The 27,985-nt window shown below is 37.4% G+C and overlaps 1 protein-coding gene across 11 annotated transcripts in view; it reads left to right on the plus strand.

Annotated features, from left to right (window-relative positions):
* Positions 1–27,985, plus strand: part of LOC116427769 (EGFR adapter protein) — a 211,405-nt gene that overhangs the window by 101,646 nt on the left and 81,774 nt on the right. For 8 of the 11 annotated variants that reach the window (XM_031978508.2, XM_031978509.2, XM_031978507.2 and 5 more), the window contains one exon: positions 12,167–12,241. In XM_031978508.2, coding sequence (XP_031834368.1) covers positions 12,167–12,241 — 75 coding nt within the window. Of the gene's footprint in view, positions 1–3,224; positions 3,447–12,166; positions 12,242–24,662; positions 24,773–27,985 lie in introns of those variants that run through there. The other 3 variants (XM_031978516.2, XM_076370976.1, XM_076370977.1) reach the window with 2 other exon arrangements.

Here is a 27,985-nt window from a genome sequence, read left to right on the forward strand (position 1 = left end):
GTGAAACATATCAGCGGCGTTATTAAATTCTTGTCTAATATGCTGGAATAATGACTTCTCGCCCCGTCCGGTGACTATTCAAAATGTCGAGAGGGTCCTCCGTCGCTGGCCCGCTATGGCGACTCGGATGGAAATTTACGTTTCCTCTTCTTATACTTCGCCCCCGTGAAAGCGGAATTACGAGCTGGCATACACGCGGAACTACTGGACCTTTCCAAGGGAATGGAACTGATAAAGGGAGAGCAGGGATAACGTATGATTTATGAGAAGCGAATTGATGCTTAAGTGTCTATCTTTGAAGGTAGAAGGTATCTAACACTGGGTCTAGGGATACTTATTAAACAGTTTATTTTACTTTTCTTAGAAGAATTGATGTTTGTTCGTTTAGATGTTGAAAATTGCAGGTTTTCTAGTAAGTAATTACAAATATTTACTAAATAATGTTTATATAATTCGATGTGCGTAAAATTGACGAGTAAACCTACTCTTAAAAGGAAGGTTGCATTGTCTGGAACTTTATGTCTTGAAGGTATTTTAGAATATCTCACTCAAATGCTATTGAATGAAATTTTATATGATAAAATTCTTGTGTAAGTTTAACCATTCAATATTAAATAATGTAACTACGGTATTTATTTATACCCTAGTAATTGCTGCAAATGTTTATATTTTACCAGTTTGCCGATAGTGTATGATGATAATAACGTTTCATAATGTAATAAGTTGCTGTTAACGATGTCAAACATTGTAATAACGATGAAAAGTCTCTTGCCGGACATCATATTTAGAAGTCATTAAAGCATAATGCTGCGGCTGAATACTGTTGCGCCCTGCTGTGCGTGGTCCACCGGTGTTTCCAACGAGCTTTACACATTTAGGTTGGTTTCACACAAACCATTATCGTAGCAAATCCCGCGACACCGCAAATACATTACTTTCAGCTGGATCTTCTATGTGGAATTGTAGGTTGGAGTTCATTTAGTGTCATACTCGGTAGCGGATTGACGGTACGTGTAAACCTAGTCTTGCGTCATAATCACGTGTCACTAGTGACCCATTTTGAAGTATTACACAAACACTCGGGCCCGGGAATCGATACAAATGTGTAAATGCAATCCGATAACTCGGTTAATATAAGGAAATTTCATTCACCGTTTGTAGGTCAATTACAATTTTCTAAAAATACGTGAATACTTATTTTCAATAGAGAAGAAAGAAATACATATTTTTTTTAAATCATATAGATACATAACAAAACTTTCGTTAACTCTATAAACTAGACTTTTAACCCAAAAAAAAAACTGAAAAAATGAAGTAAGAACAATTGTCCCCATTTTATTCTATAGGCTGGCAAAGATATTTCTTCTTTAAAAAAGAATCATTTCTTTTTTATCTTCTTTATTCTTTCTGGAAAAAATAGGTTACTCTAATCATCATATTTTTTCTGCGTAATGCGTAAAAGCTTTCTGAAGGAATTTTGCATGCCGCGATGAAAACTTTAGAATAAGGGAGTGACAATCACGCCGGCACTCGACGTGCCAGATCGAATTTCTTTAATGGATCACGCAAAAGTTCCCGAAGGCGTGAGTCACTGTGGGTGTAACACAAATAGTTCTGCTGTCAGCAGGGAGCCCAATACAAATATCCGGAAGTTAATAGCAGAAGCAATTCCGCTGCTCTTTGCACCCCCATCTACCACACCTGTCATCATGTCAAACGTTTTAATACATTTAACAACTCGATTATCAGATCGTTTGCCGCCATCAGTTTCTAACGTCTGTTCCACATTTTTTTTTCCTCGTAATTCCATTAGTCCTAGGATACATGCGCTTTTTGGGTATATCGCTACATCATCATTTAATTATTTGGCGGTACACATTCGTCACGCGAAGGGTGAATAATAAAATAGTCGGGAATGAATCATATTCTTTATTTCACGTTTATCACTGGAAATAATTATAAGCGCTGCAATTGTCAAGATTTATTTTGTACTTTAATTTTTCCAAACCATTTATTTCGAAACAATTATCTCTCGATGTTTCATATACTTCATTTAAAAAGAATCATATTTTATCTTCGTATTTCTTTCAAAAGATTTATATATTAATTACAATGGTTTTAGAAAGTGTGTGATGAGTAATCTTTCTTGCAATAGCTGTGAATATTTCCGTGTTGCGGTCAACGTGTAGTAAATACGCGCATTACGAGAGAAACCTAGACCACCCAAAGACCCTTCGCAACTGCCGACGTATCAATCAGCTGATGACTGATGCACCGTTTCGCCCTATTACGCCGATAAATAGCCCCGGCGTTTCAGCCGAAGTGCCGGCCGCTCGTTTCGATCGCGTAGAATGAATGCTGTGATAGAATCGGGCAGCAGCCAATCATTTTTTACCATTGCATCGCATGTAACCGAATCAATTGGATTATTCCCAATAAAGTGCACTAAATTCTACAATAAAAATCCACAATGAGAATAAACGACGCAGTCTCTAACAATAATCAACCAATCAAGAATCTCAAAGCAATGAGACGCGTTTCATTTCATAAAAAATGTCCTTAATCTACGCAATTTCAACCACTGGTGGATCCATTAATCGGTATACTCGCATCAACAGATTAAACATTTCACAGCAAAAACTGTGAAAGGATTATCTTTGATCTATATAATTCGTATTATCATTGATCAGTATTTTCGAAGCAATAAAATGTATTCAATTTCACAAGAAGAACTGCAGAAAAACATTCTTAATCCATGCAATTCTCATTAACACGTTGACCGTCATGAGAATTTTAAGCGTTTTGTATAATGTTATTTACTCTTTCATAACAAAGGTAAACGGAATACTAGAATTAACTGCTGATTTAGTATCACAGCTATTAAATTACTCTATTATTTCATTATTCACGTAACTAAATATTTTGATTTAACACCAGTTTTTCAATTTAGGAATTCCAGTCATCGATGGCCGCATCGTAGTAGTCAACATATTAATGAACAACTCTCAAATACCAAAGTGATAGACCGTATCTATGCTAATTTCAGAAAACAAGGAATATCCTTTATACAACATTAAACACACGATATTATTATATTTTATACAATAGTACCATATCTTACAATTATAAAACACCCATCGATTCCCGTCTACCGATTGCAAAGATCGGAGTCAGACGTCACTTGTCCCTATTACAAATTGTACTCGATGTTTCGTGTGTCACAGAACGACGGGAATAAAGAGAGGAGTTCGAGGGTGGTGAGCACGCTTAAAATCGTGGAAGCCAACGTAGGCATTCGATGCAGAATTTCCAAAGCTTGTCTGTCATACGGCCAGGTCTTCGACGCAGAAATCCATCTCTATTAGAGGACGCTGGCTTATTCCCATGGCAACCTTCCCTTGCCGGTATAGTTGTAAGTCCGGCTATTTTCCCTGAAAATCGGCACGGTACGTAAACACGTGTAAGCGGCCGTGTACACGGGCCCACGCTATTTCTGGGCTTGTAACATTTAATACTTGCGCGCATGCAGCCGTGCAATATCGGATATGTCCATTAATCGGCTCTAGATGGGATGCGTTCAAACTTTCGAACTGCCGACCCTACCTAACTATGTACCATGTGTACGCTCGCTAACCGGCGGAAAACGTTCCCGCTCTAAACCGTCCATTCTGCAACAATGTTTTCCAGGGGCACACGGATTTCACACAACCCCGAATAAACAGTGATTGATTACACGATCGATTTGATCGCCGATTGAAAATTTTTCAACACTCGCGAAAGCGATTTGAATCTTTAAAGAGCTTCACGTGGAATTACTATGGTCGTCTTATCTTCTATTTTTATGGAATAGAATATAGGAACGTTCTACACTGCGGGGTATAACTGTATCACCACCGAAGTGTTTAGAATTATTATATTTTTTAAAAATAATTCGTCAAAAGCAAGCTTACTAAAAGAGAAAGCATTGTAAATAATTATTTTCAGATGAAGCACATTGAATTCGGTTACATACATAATGTAAGTAATGGAAGCACAATTTGCTATCAATGCAGAACTATAGCACTACCTTCAGTTCTTAATGTCTTCTATGATTTTATATTGTAAAATTATAACTAACCACAAAGTATGTGTTTTTTAATTAGGATAGGCAATATTTTTTCCTAAATATTTACTATCGATTTCAAGCTAAAAATCTTCGAAGTTGATAAGCTTTAAAGAAACATTCGTTCTATCGAATCTCATTCTCCAAAATTTTGTTACTGCCACCTGCGATATTACTGTGACTCGCCTGCTCGTTATTAATTAACAAAGCGCGCGACATAGGCAGGTCGTCTCTATTACTAAATTTCGATAACTTAATTGTAACGATAACAGAGCGTTCTTGACGGCGTCACAAAGTTCCCATTCACTTTTCAATTACAATAAACAACCTGTGTATTCCGACGACCGAAGAGGGCGATATAACGAGCGGAAGAGTAACAATCAGACAGTCGTCCGCGGCATCAAAATTATTTCTTCGTCTTCGTCCAAACCATCCGCATAATAATTATTCGCGAGTGCACGATAATTGATTTCATTTAAAAGCTCGCGCAACCGAACAAAGCACGGCGGCACATACACACGACGAACACGTATACACGTGTCTCCTTCCTGTACACGTTCGCATGCACATTTATATGCATATGTATACGTGTAAAGAGGCTGGGGCCCATGCATCTCGAAACAAAATTAAATTCCGCTGTACCTCTGTCACTTGTCTATTTCCGTGGTGGTGTGGCTAACTGAAATTCGATGCGGCGGACCAGAGGATGAGTAACAATTATATCACGGCTGGGGTGGAAAATTATTTTCTCGTAGGGACCGCTTCCACTGTCTTCCTTCCTTCCTTCCCTCTTTCTTTCTTCCTCCCGCACTCGCCCTTTTTTCTCTCGCTTCTGTCTCAGGAGAAATTACCACACTGTTATGAGAAATAATTCGACGATAACAGCGAAGGATGAGTTGTTGGGACAATATTCTGCTACATTAAAGGGGTTAACGTGCGCGATACTTTGATACACGGGTGTCTCGCGACAACACTTTACCGTTTAAAGTTAGTTTACGTGATGGTCGATTGAAATTTTGAAATATGAAATGTTTCATTAGTATCACGGAGGAATTGGACAAATATTTTTCGATTAATTACTTTCATATTATGTACTTTAAATAAATGCTTTTAAATTATGTGGTGACATTTTCGAATTATTCGCAACTTATATTTAATATACCGCATTGACTTTACTTTAAACGTCTTTAGAGCAGTGGTATACTATTGATTAAATTGGCAGCAATGCCGTTTCATTTATATTCGAAACTGCAGTAGATCGTGAATTTCCATTTTGATATTTGACGAAGATCAGGAAACGAGAGAAATTTATTTCGTCGATGGAAAAATTCCCTTCGACGTGGACACACGACGTTTCTTTTATTTTACGAATCGTACTATCTTTCAATACAAAAACAGAATATTTAGAATAATACGGTTCGCGGGCAAACAGTAAACGATGTTTCTGTTTAAATTCGTTGGGGAACGTCGCTCGACGCGCATATCAAGCGAATTCAATCTCGAAATCGTTGCACGGAGTCTCGTAATCTTCATATAAATACATATCTGCAGAGCATCGGGCGAGAGTGGGAGGGAGGAGAGGGAGAAAAACGGAGATGGCCGAAATCGAAGTACACGAGGAGCAGAATCGGTTTAATTTCCGTCCAGCGTTTCCGATATCTGGCCAGTTCTGTCAGACGTCAGTGCATTTCATAATAGTGGATTAAAACCAGCGCAGCGCGGACCTTCGAAGAGCTTTTCGTCATTCGTCCTCTCTGTTACAACGTTTTGCTTTTATTTCGAGCTCGGCGCACAACATAGTTCTGTCGCGTTTTTCGAGAATTGTTTTTTTTCCCTACTTCTTTGTTCACGCTTGTTGAACAGGCTCATGTATGATTTAATACCGGCGTGGACACGTTGCGTTCAAATTACTCGATTTTCCTTTTTCGCTTCGATCCCATCACAAAATGTTTTTAACCCCTCTACCATGTTGTTGTCGCATCCGGAGATCGCTTGTACAATCCTCGTACAGTTTCAACCGTTTCGAATTGAACGATTAATTGTACACTTATTTTAAACAGCTTTCCTGTTTCTTCGGTTGACTGCTATTGTGAGATTCATCGAGTTTTTATACAAATTTATTTTTAAATAGAAATGAGTACTGTCAAGTATGTTTCATTTTAAATGTGCTTATTTATTCTCTTCCAGTTTGCATGTGAGAGTTTATTTAACTATAGAATTTCGGTATGCATATAAAAATTTGGAGACTTTTATTAGTGCCATGTTCCCGCGACGTAACCCACTTGATATTTTAAAAATCCGCATAGAACCACCGCGAAACTTTTCCGAGTTCGATTCTGGAAAACAATGGCAACCGAAACATATTTTCACGAGCTGGAAAAGCACAGACTGTAACAGAAAAAAATACTAGACCGTCAGCAAATGTTACGATACAATTTTTTCTTGTTGATTCAATCTCTATGATGGAAAATGAAATATACTGCCCTCGTACAGTTTCGTAGAAATAAAAGAGAAATCGGAAAATAGAGATATTTGTGTGGAAGCTTCATATTTCAAAGGAAACCAGAAAATTCCATAAAAGTTATGACTACTTAATTTCAGTCGATTTTCTAAGTTATCAAATTTCTGTGAGATCAAATTGTTTTGTTATATTTTAAGTATGTAATTTGGAAAGAAATATCATAAAAAATTATAATTAAAATTTGTTTTTATTTATTGATTTCTTTTCGATCTATTAGTGATTTAAAAGCATTTGGGATACTTGATCCCAATGTCTCTAAGAAACTATTTCAATGTTATGCAAGTATGTTATTTCTTTCGGTATATCCCGGGCGGAAGATTTATTAGATTCACTTTCGAGTTATTCGCCGAATGAATTTTAGGTCTCAAAGGTCCTTTAAAGCGTTCTAGCCATTAGTTGATCAGTAAATTACCGATTGACTATTCAAGCGTTTTCACTACCCCAAACTCGGCTTTCAAAGCAGCTGTAGGTGCAGTCGACTTTCAATGCACCGTCGTGAAAAACCAACCTCTGAAAATCAATTGATAAATTATATACACCTGAACGTTTGATATTACTAAAGATAACTTTCTACGAAAGAATTTTCTTATCAAATATTCACTGCATTATTATTGGATTTATCATTCATCGAAATATTCATGGAATTTTTCAAACTAATCTAAATATATTAAGATTGAAACATACACATGCATAGAACATTTCTATTTTCTAATAGACTTTATATCATGTTCAATATATTCAACGATTCACTTCAAATTATATCCGTATACTAATAATGAAAGTTATACTCAGTTTTCTAACAATAACTCGAACAAATGATATACCTCCAGAGATCTATAATAACAATATCAATCTACAACAATCAATATTATAAGGCAATACTGAATATTAAAAATTAATTCAAAATTTATTTATAGAAACAAAAATCGAATAATAGAGTCGTGCTCAGAATCTACATACACTTGTTAAAATATTTATTATCCATACATTAGTATGTCCATAACAAATTAATAATTACGTATATAAGTTACCTTTACGAATATTTATCACACACATTTACTTTACTTAATTCAAATCCAAATTTCTACGCCATAGACATGCAAGGAGTAAATAAAAAATACTGAGAATTACGTGGTTGTAATAAATCCTCCTAATTTCCGCTGCTCATGCGACTCGCTTTTAAAATGCAGTTAATGCTTGTACAAAAACCGACGAACACGAAAGAAGCGCAGAACTTTGAATCAATGCTCCCGTTCTCATCGGGCTCGTATTCACCCTTCGTTTTCATGCTCGGAAGCCTCGAGTGCTCTCCTTTCCGCAGTCTCCTGATCATTGAGGGGATGACGCTTGATATGCACCCCATATGATATCTGAGCCGTATTTGTAGAAACGATCCCCCGCGCTGATAAATTCTGAAATCCGTGAGCAGTCGGCGTGACAAGACGAGAAACGACCTTTCGCGACGCGTAAGGAAACCACGGGGCTCGTCTCTCGCCCTTGTCTCACTGAGTCGATACTTTGAGTCACATCATGAGTCATTGACAATCGGCAACGGTAATAACCGTTCTCTTTATTGCCCGTGACAAATTGAACGGGCGAGTGTGTTTAAAAGTGTCCTAGATAAAGAGCATTCTATTTTGTTACGGCGTATAATAAGTTACCAAACTGTTTGACTGATATGATTCCTCGTGTATACTGCCATAATGTGTTCTCTATCGTTAGAATCAGGATTCATAAATGTTTATTATTGAACACGTAGGATTTCCTTCGGTCTAGTGTAATTATTGTACAATTTTTATTGAATACAGTGTATCTGTGATAATGTAATCTCTATAAAGCTTTTTGATTACTTACTGTTCTGAAAATTTAGGTCGCTTATTGTATAATTAATGAGAAGTATGTGAATTATATGAATTAAATTAGTACAAAGATATAGCGTCTTTTTAAGCTTTAATGTTTCTTTTGTTGGATAATATTTGTTCGAAATTCAATAATGAAGTTAATACATGAATGTTTCAAATGTTTCTTAAATGTTTCCTAAGCCACATTGAATTTGCAATTGTTCGATAAGCTGATTTCCATAGGTAGCTCGATGATCCATGGTCTACTGCAAAACGTGAAAGAGCGAATCTGCAGACGACAAACCAATTAATTTCCAATTCCGTCTCGTTCAAGAGGCCAGACCAGGTACGCTCCTGTGTCTTCCAATCTGAGCACGTGCAATCAGCTCCTATACAGGGGACTCTGGTTCCTAATCCGGTAAAGTAGTCTGATAAGCTTGAATGTCGATCAACAGACACATACCCAAATTATGGAGATAATTTTACGATCATTACAACGTGCATAGCATTCAGTATTTTCGATCATTTATGAGTAATTTACAATTCCTTTATTTTCATCGTAACTATCCTTATTAATCACAACCATTTTATATAAAATATTTTAACTGCATCTATTATAGGAACAAGACTGTTTAAAATGAAAGTTCAATTGAAAATATTTTCGACGGAGAATACTCCCAGCATCCATCTTCTTCTAAATAATACCACATTTATCAACACAACTAAAAATTAAATATTTGAAACTGTACAATCAATATCCCCCTTCAGCCACGATAATTACAATAAAGATGTATATGCTACTTGTTACCACGAATAGAAATGCAATGAAATTCGCTATAACCGACACCAAGCAACGGTAGCAAGGAAACGACAATGGTTGAAGTAAATCGAGTGAGTGTCAATTTATGCAAAGTTGGGTGAGCAGTGACAGATGTACGGCGCGTTTTCAAGGAGAGAAAACAAAAAAAGACTGGGGAGGGGGGCAAGAAGAAGGGGAGAGAGAAGAAAAGGCAAGTAGAAGCATAGAGAAAAACAGGGGTGACGGTTTTGCGCGGGGGTGGGTGGAGCTGGCGTGGCAGCGAGAGCACAAGAGACTTAAACAGGAAGAAAATGTTATGTGATCACACCAAAAGCCCATCCGGGGTTGTGCCCGTGTTGCGCTTAATGGTTCCACACATCCAGTAGGAATTATCCCGCGCTTTTTATCCTTTCTTCAGCACCCTTTTGTTGTCGCTGCATCTCTTTCTTCTCTATAATATCTTTCTCCGTCCCACGTATTCGCATCTCTGTCCTTTCGATTTCTCCTTCTACACACTGCCATCTCTCATGTCACGCTTTTCTTCGCAGCTTCCGCCATATTTCTCTTTTTACGCCCATCCTTTCTTCTTACCCGCATTTCACTTCCTTTCCCTCTCTTCCTTCAATTTTTCAACTTGACTTTCACCGTGTCTCTTTCTCTACTTTCTTCTACTCATACTTCACTCCAGCCCTCTCTCTTTCTCTACCTTCCACAGCATTTTTACTCTCCTCTGCTTTCATGCACGTTTAATCTCTTCCTCTCTGCTCACGTTTCACTTTCTCCCTCGTTTCTTCCTTGTCTTTTACTATTTCATTCTCTAGCCCTCTGCTGCTCCCTTCCATTTCTTTCATCTGCTCGTATTTCATTCTCTCTTCCCTTTGTCTTTCACTTCTCTACTCTTTTACTCGTACACGCGAGTTCATCCTCTCCCTCTTCTGCTAGCCACGTCCCTCTACCCTGCTCTCCCTTCAAAACTCTGTCCCTTTTTCCTTACTCCCCGTTATTCGCCTTCTTACTCTCGCGTCCCTTTCACTCTCCCCCGTCGTTCCTCCAGCCGTCTTTTACTTTCGCCGTCCCTCTCTCTGTGTCTGCTTCGCTCCGTATCCTCCTGTCGACGCGACTCACTCAGCAACTTTTTAATCACCCCCGGCGAACAAAGGTGACCGAGCCAACGGGTGTCCCGCGAATAAACGCGCCTTGATCTTTGTACTTTCGCGCCCCCGCGACAGACTACGGTGGCTGTTTTCCGGCGGTGCGCCCGGTGCTTTGACGTGTCCCGTTCTCCTGCGGTCAATCGTAATCGAGGGGAACACGTGGACACCGTACTGGGTCAGTGGAATTTATCCGAGGTCCGTGCATTAGGGATATTGCGTTTTCGTGACGGAGTCGCCGGCGACTCGATACCGCATTTTGCACTTACCGCAATTACGGAAAATTACACGTCTCCGTTGTAAATTTGCCGGATCCTTTCCTGCGCTGATAAGATCGTCTAGCATTCGGCTGAAGGACCGACCGGGCTATCGGAAGAACTAGTTCTCTCCACTTTCTCGTATATGGAAGTGCTTTTTTGGCTTAGAGTAAGTGGATTGTCAATTTTCTTTGGGCTTGGTTCACGTGTAGGTTGTGAAATAAATTCGGTTGTGTTTAATATTTGTTATTATTAGCTTTAGAAGATAGCGAAGCTGCAGCGTTGGGTTTAAAGTGACTGCGAGGCTTCTTGTTAATCGCGTTACGCTCATTAGCAATGAGTAAGAGAATTCTTAGAATTAGAATATGTATATACTACCGTCTGAACTTCTTTTTCTTATAACTAATGGATATATGTAAAATAATGAAAATTGTATGTAAATGAATAAATCAAAATAAGATGAGTCTATCACTAAAGACAAATAGAATTTCAAATTCTGTTAGTATACGTATTAATTGATTCACACTTAGAAGTCTAATTTTTTATTTAAATTTAAACGCTTTATCTTGTAAGCAAACTCGAAATCCTTATTTATTCATTGAATTTATAATTTCCCATAGATTTTAGACAAGTTGTATTGAAACATTTAGCCCGTTCTTTTCAAGATTACACATTACAAATCCCCCAGCAATTAACAAATGTTTCGCAACACGGACGCGTGTTTTAATCAGAACAATGATCTTTCATTTCTCATTCCGTAATAGCTGACAGCTGTCAAGTCACGGCGGCGGGGAGGAGTCGTAAAAAAGACTTCGCGGGTCACCCCGTATAAAAAGGAGTGCGCCCGGCGTCCGTTATCGAAAACCGTCCCTTGCTTTACAGTAATTGTACCGACGAACCCCTTTCTCCTACTCAGGCTGCATCTAACCACCTCAGTGGGTTTTTAAGACAATGGACCGTGTCTCGAACGGGAAATAGGGAATATTCCGTCGTTGCCAGTACTACGTCCAATCGTGCACGCGCGCGCGCGCGCTCGCTATACCATCCGTCTAATCGCAAAAGTGGCAAATGCCTCTAGGCTTCGAGTATTGGTCTCATTGAAGTTGTACAGGGTGTGTTGAAAATCGTCTGAACTGAAAGTTTAGATTACTGACCACGTTAAATAATCTACTGCTTCTTATAACCTCTTGTCCGAAACATTTCCTGGTTTTTATTAAACGTTTAATAAACGTTTAAAATACTGACCATGCTAAATGATCTATTGTTTCTTATAATCCTTTTGCCAAAACATTTCCTGGTTTTTATTAAATGTTTAGTAAAAATTTTATTGTAAGTTTTTATTAAAGGTTTATATTAAACAGGAATAGTGCATGTTTTTAAAAAAAAAAATACGAATAAATCATTACAATTCAACGAAACTAATAAGATATAATGTATTCGATAAGTAATGTCAATGTTTCATAATCGTAATATGAAAACTTTTATTTCTTTTCAGTACAGCGATCGGTCTGCGCCCGTTCTCCTGATAGTCTCGCTCGCGGGTATCAAAGTATGCAGTCCAGATGGAAAAGTGAGTATTATTTTATTATTTCAATCTTCATTATTGCCATTTTTATCGTTGTTCAATGGAAATCTAATTGAAGCACGCAGTTAAAGTAAGGGAGACATAAATATAAATAATAAATAAATAGTATAGTATGATAAAATATAAAAAGGCAAACAGAAATTATATAGATCAGAAGACAAGTGAGCAAGACAAGTGACAAGTTGTAGGACATTTTCGATGTATCCGTAAACATAAATGTTTTCAAACATGCAATTACAGTAAAGAAATCGTGAGCGTAAAGTATACGATTAATCAATAATATAATACGATTGAATATGAACATGCAAACAGAAGTTATACTGATCAGGAGACAAGTGAGCGTTGTTGGATATTCCCGAGGTATGCATCGGCGACACAATTTTAAACGTAAGAACAGCGACAAGAAAAAGGAACAGTAAAAAGGAACGGGACCGTAAACGGGACAAGATGGTTGGAAGCATTTGCGTTTGCCATCGTGGCGGTGGTAAAAATTAACATTGTCTGGCTTTTCGTGTGTCCCCAAAGTGCGACCCACAAAGAAACTCGGCCAGCGTTGCTTTAAAAACGACGTTCACCGATGAACGGACGTCCTACGTGTGGTCGAGTGACGCTCTTTTGCGACAGCTTTTAGTCCACAGACTATTTTCGGTCGGAATGTTTTGTGCCTTTGTCGAATATCTCGCGACGAAAATCTCGTATACACGCATATTAAAAGCTAAGTCTTTCATAAAATACGGTTCATCTAACTATTTTCGCGAAACTCAAACGGAATCATATCCCGTATTAAATATTAAACGAGTGCCCGCAGACAAAGGCTCTTAATTGCGCGCCGCAAACTTGGACTCGAATAATTGAATACGGGAGAAACTTTTCGTTTCACTTTAATTCGATCGTTTTACGGAATTTTTCGTTTCCTTCGCTTTCTTTCTGTTCAATAATATTTTTAGCTGATACAAAAAATACTTGCAACTACTTTGAGTTTAATTAATAGTTGTAACAAGTAATTTAGGAATTTCTTTACCCTATTAATATTGTACCTTTTTGTGACCAAAAAAGTTAGGTGGAAGATTGTTGACTTCATAATACAATATTTTTAAAAGTTCAACGATTTCTTTTTACGCTTTATACGTGTTAAATTGGTGCTTATAAAACTGACTTACCAGTATTTAGAAGATAATAGGTCTGATAAGATCACGAGCAGCACTGTAAGTGCTTCGTACTGGCCCCGATTTGCACATACAGTAAACACATGGTAGTACTTTATTGGATTCGAATGTTCTCTCAAAACATTTCGCACATAAGTTTCCTATAGTGAACAAAGTATCTCCAATTTTCAAATCGAGAAGTCTACTATTTCTTCTGTGTATTCTATGGAAAATATTTTCCACAACCATCGAATCAATTCACCCTTAACTGCGCTTCCCTTTGCGTTTCCTAAATCATTTCACCCGTTTTTCTAATCCTTTTTATATCTAGAAAAAATGTAAACAATAAAAAATAGCCTTATTTGAGGATTGAAATCGTAGGATACGAGACGTGCGTGGAAATGGATTGGTCAATTGGAAGGAAAAAAGCGTTTCCAATAAAACAGAGAAATATGAAGCGAAGGGATCGCCAGAAACAAATTTTTCGAATTGATTGTTTTTTTCTCGCAGTTTATTGTTTCCCGACACCGTACGGCCGCGAATTGGTTTCCGCGATTGCGCATCGAATCGACCGAAATTCTTGGCAATTAATTAGCCAATGACTATCGAACCTTCTCATATATCGAACGATAACGCGAACGTTATATTTCAACGGTATCGCTATCCAGACGGTTTAATTTCATTTACCAGCGTTCCCCGTTCAAATATGAAACGTAGAAACGGGTCTACCTAGTACAATGACACAAGCTTGACTCCGCTCTCAACGTGTATTATTGGTAATCGCTTTGTCCCGTTACGAATACATTTGCACGTCTCATTATACTTGTATAATAATTCACCTGATTGATAGAACGTCCGCGATACGAAGAATTTTTAATCGCAATATTTAATGCGCGCGGTTGTTTGCGAATATGTTTCCCTCTAATTTATGAACAACGATTTCGTTTATTAAAGTGTATTAAGTTCGACGGCCTGAATTCAATTAATTTTAATGGTCACTCAAATACGAAATGATTATGAGACGTCCTGATACATTAACACGTTGACTGCCACGAGTTACTTTTTGTATCGTTAATTTTAATTACTAGAGAGATGCACGTTGTTTAATAACAATTACTAATTGTTCTATTAATTTTTGATAACTGGTGAATAATTTAACGGAGTCGTCGGTAATTGCGTTAAACGCGTCACAGTGATTAATGTAGAAATAGAGAACGTACTCGAATATCCTAGATCCTCTTTGAGGATATCAAATATTTAATGAACACACGGTCGTGACGTAACGTTTATTTTTGGTGTGTAAATACGATAGATAGTAAACTTGTTTGTATTACATGTACATGTTTGTATTACTTATTTCATTTCAAATTAATTTATACGACGTTAGCTCGTTAACACTATTCCTACCACGACGGGTCAAATGACCGTTTTTAAAATTTCGATTAGAATTTCCTATATACAACGTAATTGAATCGCCTTTAAACTTCATGACTTTTTCTCAAATATATGTAGAATACATTTTTCAATATTCACTTCTTTTTTTATTGTTTATTATCTGAGAAAAGTTTGTAGTCTGTCTTACCTACCACGACCGGTCATTTCACCGGTAGAGCGATTTATATCTTCTTGTAATAGTATTCTCTCAAAGACTCAATTCCGAAACGATAAAGTCGTTACAAACGAAAGGTAATGCAGTTGTGGCATGATTTTAGCCGAGAAGTGCCTTACAGAGACTACTTTCCGGCACTTCCAAGTATTTACAGTTCTCGCTCGCCTATCGGCCTCGGTAAAATTGGTAAAATCTAAATGTCGGAGATGGCCTTTGCAGGTATTTTTCAATATCCTAGACTTAGCCGGGATAAATGCATGGATTTTATAGAAAGAAACCACGGGAGAAGAAATTTCGAGACAAGAATTTTTCTTTCAATTCGCAGAAGAACTTGCCATCGAATATCAAAAAGTACGACAGCTAGGCAAAGAAGATCAACCAACAGCCGTCACAAATACAAGTACAGGTTCACGTGAACGGAAAACATGCCAGATAAGATATTGCAAAGACAATAAGACTAACAAAATCTGTCTAAAATGTAAAAAGTACGTATATGGAAAATGTATAATCGAGAAGCCTACTTGTAAAAAATGCGGTGAAAACGAATAAAATGTACATTATATATTTCCGAATAAAAGAAACTATACTTTTATACTGTCGAATTAGCTATTATCTTCATTGTGTATTAAAAAATATAAGTTGTGCTAAAAACCGGTCATTTGACCCATTGCGGTAAGAATAGGTATACGTGAAGTGTCGGTATGAATTGTGTTAAAGGAATGACGGTGCATTCTGATGTTTTAGATGTACTTACTAATCATTCATTTCATTCTTAGCATGCTATTTAATTATGATGTAAACAGGCTTTCGTTTTCGATGAAATTACGTATTGAATTAAATAAAACAAAATGTATTACTTACTGGTATATTTAACAGTACTCGAATAAGTACAACGTATGCCATTAATGCATCAGATCCGATGGGAAAAAACATTACTATCTAAAACTTTTTGCTTCTGACAGAAGATTATCATCGTTAGTATAACTTCGAACACTAACTGAAGAAATCATAATTTCTCAACGATATCAAACGATATAAAAATATTTAGTGAGTGAGAAACCTAATTAACAAGTAAGAAGATGTTTAACATCAGAATATCTTTAAGTTAAAAATCTGACAATTAGTCAAACTTAAAGAACTTGCCATAAAATATTTCTCGTTCATATCAGAAGTTATTTATCATCAATTTACTATTAAAAAGTTACTCCTAATTCACAAGTCAACAAGTTGTTCGACACGAAAAGATCTCTAATTAAAAAATCTTACAGTTAGTCAAACTCAAACATACTGCCATAAGAAATCTCTCGTTCATATCAGAACCTGTTCATCACGTCAAATAACATTTAATTACAAAATTCCACAATCAGTTAAAATCTATTAGCAAGAATGCAATTATGGAAAGAAGTAATTAATAATTTCATATTTTTTGTTAATCATTTTTGTATATAAAGTATTTAAATAACACTTAATTAAATCAACTTTTTGAAATTCCTCTATCGAAACCCCAACAGTGCATCTATGGAGACTTTAATTGACTTACAATGCACTTTTCGTATTACTAAATCAGTTTCTTTTACAATTTCTCAAAGAAAGACCTGTTATCTTTTTAATAATTGCAAAAAGAAGACATCAGGAATTGGATATTTTGATCCATCCCAAAGTGCAAAAACGCATGTTTTCTGGACAAAACTCAATAACTTAAAAAGTATGAGTGATATAAAGAAATGCTTCAGACAAAAGTTGTAACGTATACGTCCGAACATATGGTCGTCATATTTTTTTACATTATGAAAATATTATGAAGTTTTTAAACGAAACGGAATTTATTTACACAAAATTGTTATTTTTAAAATGAAAATCATTTTGTATAACGGGGACTACTTAACAACACATTGGTAACCTTCGATATTCATTATATGAGCAATTAAATTTGTCCAGAGCCGGCCGCATTGTGCAAAGGTATATAAAACTAACATAGTAGGCGCATGCATTGCCAATCTATGAATACCAAAAAATCTCAAACAAAATCAAACTGCACCAAAAATGTCTCGTTTGTAGACTCTGCAATAAAACATCCTGCGAATCAAAGGATCCGCATCAGGAGAAGCAACTTCATCAATTCCCAAAGGATTTAGAAGTTACACTGTGATAGGCAGTGAGATGGAATTTGCCGGACGTAGACTAATGTAGCCTTAGTTCTTCGTCTATATCGGTGTCATTCTGATTGATAATCCCTGTTTCCCTCTCACCCGTCTAATATTGTTTTTTGTTTCTGCCTCTGCCGTCCCCGAACTTCTGACTTCTCGGTCCGCCCAGCCCCCGAGCAGTCCGAGGGCGTGCCGTGCCACGAAACTTTTAAGAAAGTCTTTCCGTGTCGGCCGTCGAAGAAAAAATTCGACGAAAAGAGGAGCCGACATCCCCGGAAGGCCTATTTCGAATAGTTTCGGCAGCAGGCGAATAAAAATTTTATTCCGCGCACCGGCTCGCCGCGATCTCTGTACGACGTTCCGTGACTCGTAAAACTTCAGACTTGCATTTTTATCTTGCCACGATTGGCTCCGTGCACCTGCAACTCTCTTCTCGACAGAACCAGACCGACCGTGACTGCTTAAAAGTTTCATTCGGCGGACGCGTTTTAATACCGTGAAATTTTGATGCTCGCGAAATATTTTAGTGTCATCGTTGTTTTACCCTTTTCATTTGAAAATTCGTTTACTAATAGACCGAGGAAGGATTGGACGTTCGACTTTCACAGTCTCTTAGGATGATAGTAACATTGCCAGTTTCTGGGTGACAGCGTTAAAATTAAACGTCAATTTAGCGAGATACGATATAAATATATCGAGATACGTAAAACGTGAATACAACTATGTATAAAATGTATTTATGAATTTGGATAAATAAACGATTAGACGTTAAGTATCGATTGTAGATAAAATTGAACAGAATAGCGTGGAAGTTTAACACTGTATGTTTGAAACTTGTTAAAAATGAATCTGGAATTCCCTATTCTTGGAAGTTGAAATTAGATGGATCTAAATTGAACGGTAATTGATTATGCGAATTACTGACAGTTCTATTTGGAAACGAAACTTGGGGAAAGGTTATTTCGAGTTGCAATGCGAATATAGCGGAAAGTATTTTTGGTGATCAGCAAATGGAAGAGTTTCCTGGGTGCTTTTCTATTGGCATTTAAGTGACATTCCACCATTGATTGATTCGATTTCCTTAAATGTAAGGGGGCGATAACTTTTCTAATATAAGTGAATAAGTGTGTTTCTAAGGGGGACGGAATCGTACCTTCTGTCACTCTGTGCCACCTGTTACGCAACTTACGTGACACGAAACCCGGCAGGAAATCGTGCGTGTCATTCTCATAAAAGATCGACCGAACCCCAATTGGAGTTGCGGTTCTCAGTCACGCAAATCTCTATTGGCTTTTCATGTTAATCGGCCCTTTGATACGGTCTGTTTATACAGGACCAGACTTCAGACGCTTGTCACTTAAACTTTCATCGGTGAGTCGCTCCAATTGTTGCTGGAAATTACGGCTTAATTAAGGAATTTCCTGTCCTTAACTAAATATCAAAGGGCTGTCTTGAATAAATATTCTTATTACATTGAATAATAGCATCAAACGATTGTCAGAGAATAAATTGTTAGAAAGTCAAGTCTCTAAATATACAAATAAGAAAATAATATACTTCTCTCACATTATTTACAAAACAAAATATGCATATAATTTTACTAAAGTAGGAATTAAAACAGATAGAAAGTCTTTTTAGTTACAATATTCGTCACTTTGAAACGTCTTTCTTCTATTATTTACCATATTATTAACAAAAACACCTAAATTATTCTAAATTCCGATTTCACGTAGCTCATAGTGAATACAAAAACTTTACTCGTTTAACACTTGAATTTTACAAACATTATTTAATAAATACTTCTGTCGATTTAGATTAATGCAATAACATAAATATGTGTATTAACTGTCCAATCTTTAAACCTCTAATCTACAAAACCAAAATGAACGAAAGCCAAATTTTTTAAGTCCGATAGAATGAACTGTACAATAAATGTCCTTGAACCTAGTGTTAACACTAAAACTACCGGACGGGTCAAATTGGGCCATTTCAAAATTTTCATTGTGCAAGTATTTAAATTATGAAGGCCTTTTTGCGAAAGATTTTCAATTAAATTTGTGTATTCCTACATATACAAGACTAAAAAATCCATCGAGTCTCAAGAAACAAGTATTGTTCTAATTTTTATAAAAAATTCAAGATTAATCACTCTAATTATTCGGTATTTTTAGTATTAATATGAAATTATCACACTCACATGGACCATAAAAAATGTTCCATTTATATAACAGTTACATAATTGGTTTATGATATTCCGACCGTATCCTGAGACAGTTGTTGTTCTCCAACTTTTTCCAGTAGAATATGGTCGGTCGGTCGTAAAGTATAAACGTGAAAACATCGCGGACCACGAAGTTGGGCCGTCTGTAATCGCACGGGGAAGTCCGGATTTCCCTCAAAAGCTCTCCTCCGCCGGAACCAAAAGAAAGTTCCAAGGATTGCGTGGCTGTTCAGGGACGTATTAAGACGGAAGACAGAGACGACGAATCCTTCGCACTAGCTTCCCGCCTAAGCAGGCTTCTCGTAATGGTCGCAAGTTTTGAACAATGTACGCCACTCATCTCCATTCACCGGTTCTTTTCGTCGTGCGTTCCCGCCAGGCGACGAAGGAAAGCGGCCCGTAATTCATCCCGCGTTTGAATTTCAAAGTTTTTAAAAGATTGTCCTCCCGATGCGATTTAAAATGGCGGCGAGCGGAATCGAAGGCACTCTAGAATTGAACATTCCAGGAACTTTATGACGTCGACTGCTCAAGCGACTTTTCTAATGTTTATTTCATTCGTAATTGAAATCAACGTTCTTCGTAACTGTTCTTAATTATATAGTAGTAGTATACGTTCCTCTGTGTATTATTATTTCATTATTTTCATTAGTACGAGATTTTTACTCGATCTTGTTCATTATCTTTGACTTTTCTAGATATTATGATACTATTGTTAAGGTACCAGTATTTTTAGAATGTTTTTAAATGTTCGCATAATTACATTGAAATATTTTGGTGATATAACTTGAGGGACTGTTTCAGTCTCAGGATGGAGGTTTTAGTTTCCCAAAGGTATGTTTTCTGTGTTAACATTCAGCTCGCTGGATATCTTCCTGGTAACAGTACTCAAAGTTTATGGGAACGCGCACATATCGTTGCGTAATCGTTATTTTCATAATAGCGAAGAGCCCGGTTGAAGAATGTCCGTCGCCCCCAACTCCAGTGCCATTCTTACTCAACTGCCGGCCACCCGCACTGCGTGGAAAACTTTTTAAAAGATTGTCTGTAAACAGACCGTATTTTACAACTCACTGAGGGAAAAGAAGCTGGGAAACGAATACACTTTATGAAGGAAGACTTACCGTTTGTCTTTGCCGCCTTTTCTTTAATCAGAAAAATTAACGGTGTTAATCCTGTATTAGAAACCATTGTATTTGTCGTTTGTAACTGTTCTCTAACTCCAAAAATTTTTATCTTTTCAATATGAATCATAAAAAGACACGTGTTGAATATTTTTCTAGGAACTACATTCTATTAAAATTGATTAATTAACAAATAAAATTTAAATAAAATTTACTTATAAATAGAACCTAACGAATAACAAGAAACAGAAATTAATATAATATAATTTTTTCCAATAATATAACCTTTTGCTGTAATATAAATTTAAATATATACGCTTCCAATTTTAAAGGTTCCAAAGTATTCTGATTTTAATAAAATAAAATATGACGCCACATCCATCACACAGTAATCTTGCGTTCGCTTAAAACATTTTATTACGAATCTTCATGAAACCAATTTTCCTACGAGTTTGTTGTAAATATTTGAAATGTCATGTATGCAGACTTTTACGACGAAGCCGTGTAGAACATGCTACCAGACGCGTTATGCCATGCTCCACCAGCTTGAATTTCATCTGCGTTATTACGTTTCGTTCCAGAACGCAGGAGGGCCTGCTTGGCCCGTTTAAACGAGGATAGTAGCGCACGTTCGTGTAACGCGTTCCTATCCCGAAACTCTAGGAATACCGTGAATTATGCTGTACCGGTGGAAATAAATAACAAGAGCAGAAACGTTTGTCCGAACACGAACCCAGAAATCCTAACTAGTTTCATCACGTGCACGGTCGCTTCCTGAGTACATACATCGCGTATTCACAGAGCGAAAAATCATCTAACGACGTATCGCTAGAAGGAAAATAATTCAGAGATGTTAACCTACAACAATGGACTCGGAATTTTTATTGAATAATCTAACCAGTTTGTTTTATTATTCTGACAATGAAATCCACGATCAAAGAAACCTACTCAATCCCAGTTTTCTTAAACTAACTCATGAATATTTTTAACATGCGTTTAATGTGTTCATCAGTGCATTTCAATTAATTGCACAAGATTTACGGACACTTATTCTACACTTTATTCTATCGTTCCTAGAAGAATACGTGTTTGTTTATATAGATCGTAGAAATTAGTGTTTCAAATTAGTGTTGCATTATAAAGTGTATTCACATAACAGCATCAGTCAAAATCGACTTAAACTGACACCAAATAATGTTTAGAAATATTTAATATTCGTCAAATTGACGGGTTCCGTAGTTTGACGCGGTTGACATTAAATATTGATACAAATATAAAATGAATTCTGTATAGAACTGAGTATCATTGATAATTACATTATTTGTAATTTTCAGATATCTGGATTGATGTCTATATTTCTAGTTCGATGAAGGAAATCACTCTAATTAGAACATCTAAAGTAATCTAGTCTGCGAGAGGTAACTGGTTTCAAGTTTGTGGGTTACAATTTTACGCCGGCATGGTAACACAAGACTGTACGTCTTATTTTATTTCACATTGCTGGATGACTCATTCAGCGTGCTCATTTCGTTGCTCCCAACCGCCGGTCGCCGATACCGATAGCCTAATAAGGTGTCACGGAAGGCACTCTAGTTTCAAGACGTCACTGTACAGCTCGACACGTTATAAAACATACTTAAAGTGGGAGAACTTACACCGTTCCACCCCTGAGCTATGTCACAGACATTTAATACAACCGAAGCCCTTAAAGACAATTCAGGTGTTAGAATAGAAGAATAAATTCAGGTGTTTGTATAACATTTGTATACGTATAAGGCCCTTTTTTCGAAATGGTGCCGAATCAAAGAAGATTAGACTAAAGGTTTGAGGATGTTGATAATTGAACCAGTGTTCGAAGCAGCAATAATAAGAGCAAGAATAAAAGATTGATTTATTCGAAAAGATCAGATTCGAGATATGCAATACTGAAACTTTAGTGTTTCTAAATAACACTGATATTGACAGTAATTAACAGTTTGGTCCATTCAAGGAGACCAAGATTTGCAAATATCGAACGTTTCATTATTGCGAAGCAATAATGCCAGTGATAATAATGAGAAATCTAATTCACCTAAAATTATATTTAACATTCACAAATATTATAAGTTTGGTTCGCAGTTAGTTGCTATAATGACAGTGGCAGGAATACGAAATCTGACTCACCCAAAATTCTATTAAAATTAACAAATATTAAAAATTTGTTTCACGTGTAGAAACAATAGTGGCAATGGTAGAGATAAGATATTTAGTTTACCTAAGATCATATTCAAAATTTGCAAATATTGAAGATTTAGTCATTATTTTGAAACAATAACGACAGTGAAAGATTTGGTTCATCCAAGATCAGATTCGAAATTCGCAAATATTGAAAATTTGATAACTGTTTCGAAGTAATAACAACAGTGGCAAGAACGAGAAGTTTGCTGTAACCAAGAAGACGAGGCTCAAGGTCAGGGGGTCTCGTCGTCGACGCGATTTCGTCGTAACGGTAAGAGCTCCGTCGCTAGCGAGTCGTCTCCTTCATCAAGCTACAACCGGCGACGCTCTGCTCTACTTGTCCTCCCACGTGTTTCGTAATTATTTCACGTAGCCCCGGCAGCAGCTTCAATTAATTGCAAGCCAAAACGAAAGGAGCGTGGCACGGTGCTTTAATAATGCGACATTCTCGTTCCTGTTCTCTCTTTTCGGTCGTTTCTGTTCTTCCACGCCTCTATCCGCCGCTCTCCGCCCCGCGAGTGCGTACGGCACCACTCTGTCGGACATCAGAGGCGAACTTTGGAGACTCGCGCCGCGAAAGCAAATGGAGTTAACGACCGCTGAAAAATACGAAACCTGAAACAACTGGTGAACTGTTCCGTGTCGCAGGAAAATCGGATTATGTTCGGATCGAAATTTCGTTTGACGATTTAACATTCGGATCGAAACTTCTCGCGCGCATTATATATTCGTATCGAAACTTTGTGCGACAAATTCAATGATCGAATCGACGCTCCGTTTGACAAAGTATTGATTGTATGCTTGAAAAATTTATCATCCAAAATCGTGATTGCATATTAACACTACAACTACTTGACAGGTCAAATTGACCCACTTCGAAATTTTCATTTTACAGGCATTGCAATTATAAAGGCGTTATTCGGAAAGATTTTCAATTAAATTCGTATATTTGAGATACAAGACTAGGAGATATCGAATCTCAAGATACGTATTGTTCGAATTTTTATAAAAAAGTGGAAATAAGTCACTCGAATTGCTCGGTTGTTTTAGTATCAAAAAATCGTATATTACGTTAAAGTATGTTAATGATGTTTTTATTGATAATAATACATGAATTTTTATTTATTAATACTATTCAATGATTTATTCTTATATGATATCATTAATATTCTATTTGTATTGATAGTAATGTGTAAAGTAATCAGTAAAATGGTACGTTTTATTGTAGAGTAGACAGTAAATTGGAAAACAAAAGGGTATGTAGTATGGTTGCAGCTTAAATGAAATCGATGTCGGGGGAAACGTTTTGTTACCTTTGCCTTTCGAACTCATAGATGAGATGGAAACAGTTGCGATTAAGGTTAGGATGGTCGGATTAAAGCACGGAATGCGAGTAAAGAGAAGAGGCCTGAAGAGTCGAACCAGTAGCACCGGTGAGCTTTAATGCTTATGCAGGATTGCATTGGGTTTAAAGTGTCCAACACACGGGCAGGAATTAACAACGCTCACCTGGTGCCACTAATTCTGCCGCTCATCACGTGATTTCAAGCAAGCTTATACGATTATCCTTTTCAGAATGCAGACTGTTACTATTCACTTTGCGTCGATCCTCTATTTTTCGCGCTCTGTAAATCCCGAAAATATGCATATAAAAAAATTAACTTTCAAGCGTTGACTCTACGACAACAATTTCGAAAAAAATCCATTTAAATATTACCGTTGATTCGTACGTCCGGTAATTACTAAATATTCGATTATACAAATTCGTGATTAAGGGTTAATAAGATGAATGCTCTTAATGGGTCCAGAGATTGACTAACACTTGCCAATTAGTGTATCTTTACAATATACGGTTCAATGTAAATAATTAAAAGTAATTGTGTAGTATAATCTATGGTGTACTGGAATGTACAGCTGCACGTTATAATTAGAAAGTATTTTAGTACCGACAGGTGAACGACTGATGGAAAGGAGGGTGAAGAAGTAGAACGACTGTCGGGAATCAATATTAGTATTTGGTTGACAGTGACCGAGAGCAGATCAATGGGCGAAGGTGAGAACAGATATATCCGCATTGGACTTTAATAACACGAGACAAATTTCACTAATACAAATATTAACCCTCAAAGTTCATATAAAATTACTTGCAACAATTTTCTTCGAAATATTTTACACGAAGAAAGTAATCCATTTTTAATATCCTATACTTAACGAACACCAAAAGTCTAGTATTCCGAAATTTAATCAACTAAATCAAAGAACCATAGTTTTCGTTTACGAATTGGAAGGGATTCAGAATTCAGTTTACAATAAAACACACTCGTCATTTCATTATCTGATCACTGTGACCATGCCAGAAACGAGAAACACAGGGACAGCTTCGTAACAAGATAAAAGTGCTCGAAGCTGCACACATGTTATACAGAGAAAATTTCGCTGGAAAGCTCTAATATATTCAAGTACTTGGCATTCACGGGGTCCTCTAGAAGAAGTGTAAGTGGGTAGGGTCCAGTAGCGACACGATACATTAGCAATTTGGCGAGGGGTTGCGCTGGGATACTGGACAGCAATACCTTAATCGCGAATCGAGGAAAGCCGCAGTCTCCTTTTCCAGGACTTTAGACACCATAAAGCAACGTAATGTAGTGTCGGGGACACCACTGACAAAGATACGACACCCAGGGGCCCGTGGCAGCTATAAGTGAGTGCTCAGCCGCAGGCACTCTCCGGTTCCCTTACCCTCTTCGTCCACCCTTTCCACGCAATTTCTAGCCACTACTTTCTTCCAACCACCCCCTCGGCCCTCTTACTTCGCCACGGGAAACTGTTCGTCCCTTAACCCATTCCTAAAGGAACTGGAAACCGATAGGGATCTTCGGACCATAACCTGCTCACTTCTCTGGTTATCCCAGGCGAATACCGACGGAAAAATCCTTCGTGACATAGAGCGAGATTATATGTGCTTCATCTAGAGACCGTCTCTTTTCTCTATTCCTCCCCGTTCCCCGTGTCTCGATGGACTCTTTATTTATTGTGCTTGCTATATCGACTGTGCAGGTGGTCTCTTAGGTTATCATAGAGGGTATGCCATCTAACTCGAGCACTTGCTTCCTATGATGAGAACAAATGTCGAGGAAAGCATGATTCGGTGTAAAGGAAGCAACATTGGAAACGAATAATTTGATTTTAATTCTAGGGATATTAGAATTATACAAGACTTCTAATTGACGTTATAAAAGCTTAATATCATCAATCGTCATAGAATTGTTAAGATAATTCAGAAGTTCAAGTAACAATAAATAATTCAATACCAAGCAATATTTAGTTTCTATATCGAATTTATTTTTCCAGTCAATATTCCAAAAATTATGTAACCGTACATAGAAATTCAAAAATGGTACTTATTTTCACGAACACTAGTTCTCATTGCGAGAAGACACTTCTTCCTTCAAAGCTGCACACGACATGTTGTGACGCGATGTTGACATCGACGTGTCACAGGGAATTATACATGCAGCGCATTAAATTAAGGGTGGCGCGTCCAGTCGATAAATGTCATGTGTTACGCGAAAGGGAAAAGAATTTGTTGGTCCGAGTCTCGCAAAAACGGCAAGCATTAGGGATTGAAGTAGACACGACTAGAGTGTGCATTAAGGGGTGATTGAGAGAGAAACGAGTGAGAAGGGGTTCCGTACGAGGGGATAAAAAGCGTGTACGTACCAAGGGGGTTGCGAGGGTTGCCTCGCCGGTAAAGGCACCCAGGTATACGTATGGATGCCGCGTGCCGACAGTCTTTCCGTTTGGAAACGCAAGAACTTCTTAGGAGAGTATCTGTCAAAGGGGTTCAACGAGTGAAAGAGTGAACTCCTGTGCATGTACACGACGCAAACACCTGTGCACGTCGCAAGACAGAAAGCGAGAGAAGCCATGGCGAGAAAGAATAGAGAGAAAGCGCAGTAACTGGGGATTGAAAATCAACATGGAATCCAAGTCGCGCGGCGAAAAGCTAAATTTTCCGCGTCCTTAAGCTTCAAGTTCGATAATTTCCTTGCAACACATTTCTCGCGATTCCGAACCCCCTTTGAGCCGGCCCCGCGGTCACGCTCCTTGAACTCACCCCTTTGATATGGAAAGCACCGATTAAATGTCCCCGATTCGCTAACTTCTTTCCTTCCCCCGGAATTCTAGTAGGAATTTTAAGATCACGTCTCGCTGCTAATCGAAATTTAGTATTCCTGAAAGGGCATTCACAGTTTCTTCGCCGAGTCTAATTGATTGTTTGAATATTCATGCGGGGGAACAGTATGGAAGTTGTTGAAAACAAAGTTTGAAAAATACTGAACGACTATTCCATTAACCTGCTAACTGTGCAATTTAGTTTAACAAATCTATCGTTTTTCGCGCAATAAAATGAAAGAATGAAGTGTGAACTCGTCAAACACGGGACAAACACACCTGTGGTATGTTTTAATGGAAAAATGAAGAATTCGCGATTGAAAGAATTTGTGTCATTTCAAGTTTTAAGTTGACGTGTATATTCGTCAAACGCAGTTAAATGGATTAATAAATCCGAAGAAACTGAAACTGAGGTGTTGCGACTAAACGAGTTTTGATCTAAACACAATTTGATCCACCTTCTTCCATATCCACTATCTTTTTTTCAAGTTCAATGTTCATTTTATAATATTAGAAGGAATGAAATATAATTATTTATGTTTAATTGCCGATTACAGACGGTTACTATAAACGTTCCTACAGTAAAATTTAAAAACGAATTCCGTCTATGAACGAGACTTTGGAGCAGAGCAAAATAAATTACCGTAATATTTGTGGGAACAAATGGAAATACGATACCTTCGTTATTCTCTTTATAATAACCCCACCGCCGGGTATCTTCTCATTATTATTCCTCCGGATATAATTGAAAGCGGTGTGCGCAATCTTTGGTGTATATCTACCGTTAATATATTCGGGTTATACTGGGGCCGCAGCATCCTCGCGAATATTTCTCTCCCCCAGAGGCTTCCACGGTTTTCTTGTTGACGAACTCTAGAGAACGCATCGATCCGCCGAATTAGTGTTTTATTTCGAGGGCTCCTCCTAAGCTCTCGCTTTAATTTTCTACCTGAAAAAATCCTTACTTTCACGGCCCCCTCACGATTTGTTCGCGATGCGAGAGGCGCGGGCTGAATAACTCGCCGGAACGACTGTTTTACGCTAGGCGAAACGCGGATCGCTATTACACTGAACTTAATTTTTTCCACGT

Source organism: Nomia melanderi, chromosome 9 (genome assembly GCF_051020985.1).
Source record: "Nomia melanderi isolate GNS246 chromosome 9, iyNomMela1, whole genome shotgun sequence".
NCBI classification, from domain to species: domain Eukaryota; kingdom Metazoa; phylum Arthropoda; class Insecta; order Hymenoptera; family Halictidae; genus Nomia; species Nomia melanderi.